Below are 455 nucleotides of genomic sequence, written 5' to 3' on the forward strand. Positions count from 1 at the left end.
GGGCTGGAGCTCGCTTTAAGCCCTTCCCCACGCAACCCCAGCCCCACGCAGCCCCGGTCCCGCTTACCCCAAGCGCCGGGCAGCACCAGCAGCATCGCGCAGAGCCAGCGCACCTCCATGCCCGCTCCCGTTCCCGTTCCCGTTCCCGGTGCCGGTGCCGCTCCCGGTGCCAGTGCCGCTCCCGGAGGCGGTGCGCAGCGCCGAGCACGGCCCTTTCCGGGGCGGCCGGGGGCCGGGCCGACGATTCCGCATCCTCGTCACTGTTATCGCAGTCCGAGAGACGAGCCGGGCGCGGAGGAGGAGGATTAGGATTAGGATTAGGATTTTTTCCGGCTGTTGAGGGTCAACGGGGGCTTCAGCTCCGCCGAGCTCCGCGGGCGCGGTGGCTCCCACGGCGCGGCCGCTTTTTTCTTTATCGGGTACGAAGCGATGCCGCTTAACAACGGCGGCAGAGC

General features: G+C 69.2%; 1 protein-coding gene across 1 annotated transcript in view; it reads right to left on the reverse strand.

Moving 5' to 3' along the window:
* LOC104839002 (complement receptor type 1-like) overlaps positions 1-176 on the reverse strand; it is a 9,384-nt gene extending 9,208 nt beyond the window's left edge. Inside the window, exon 1 of the mRNA XM_010579087.1 lies at positions 68-176. Within this exon, the coding sequence (XP_010577389.1) occupies positions 68-119 (52 nt within the window). The 5' untranslated portion in view covers positions 120-176. The remainder of the gene's footprint in view (positions 1-67) is intronic.
* Positions 177-455: the final 279 nt, after the last annotated feature.

The sequence above is a fragment of the Haliaeetus leucocephalus genome, unplaced genomic scaffold (assembly GCF_000737465.1).
Source record: "Haliaeetus leucocephalus isolate CR32 unplaced genomic scaffold, Haliaeetus_leucocephalus-4.0 Scaffold68, whole genome shotgun sequence".
NCBI classification, from domain to species: Eukaryota; Metazoa; Chordata; class Aves; order Accipitriformes; family Accipitridae; genus Haliaeetus; species Haliaeetus leucocephalus.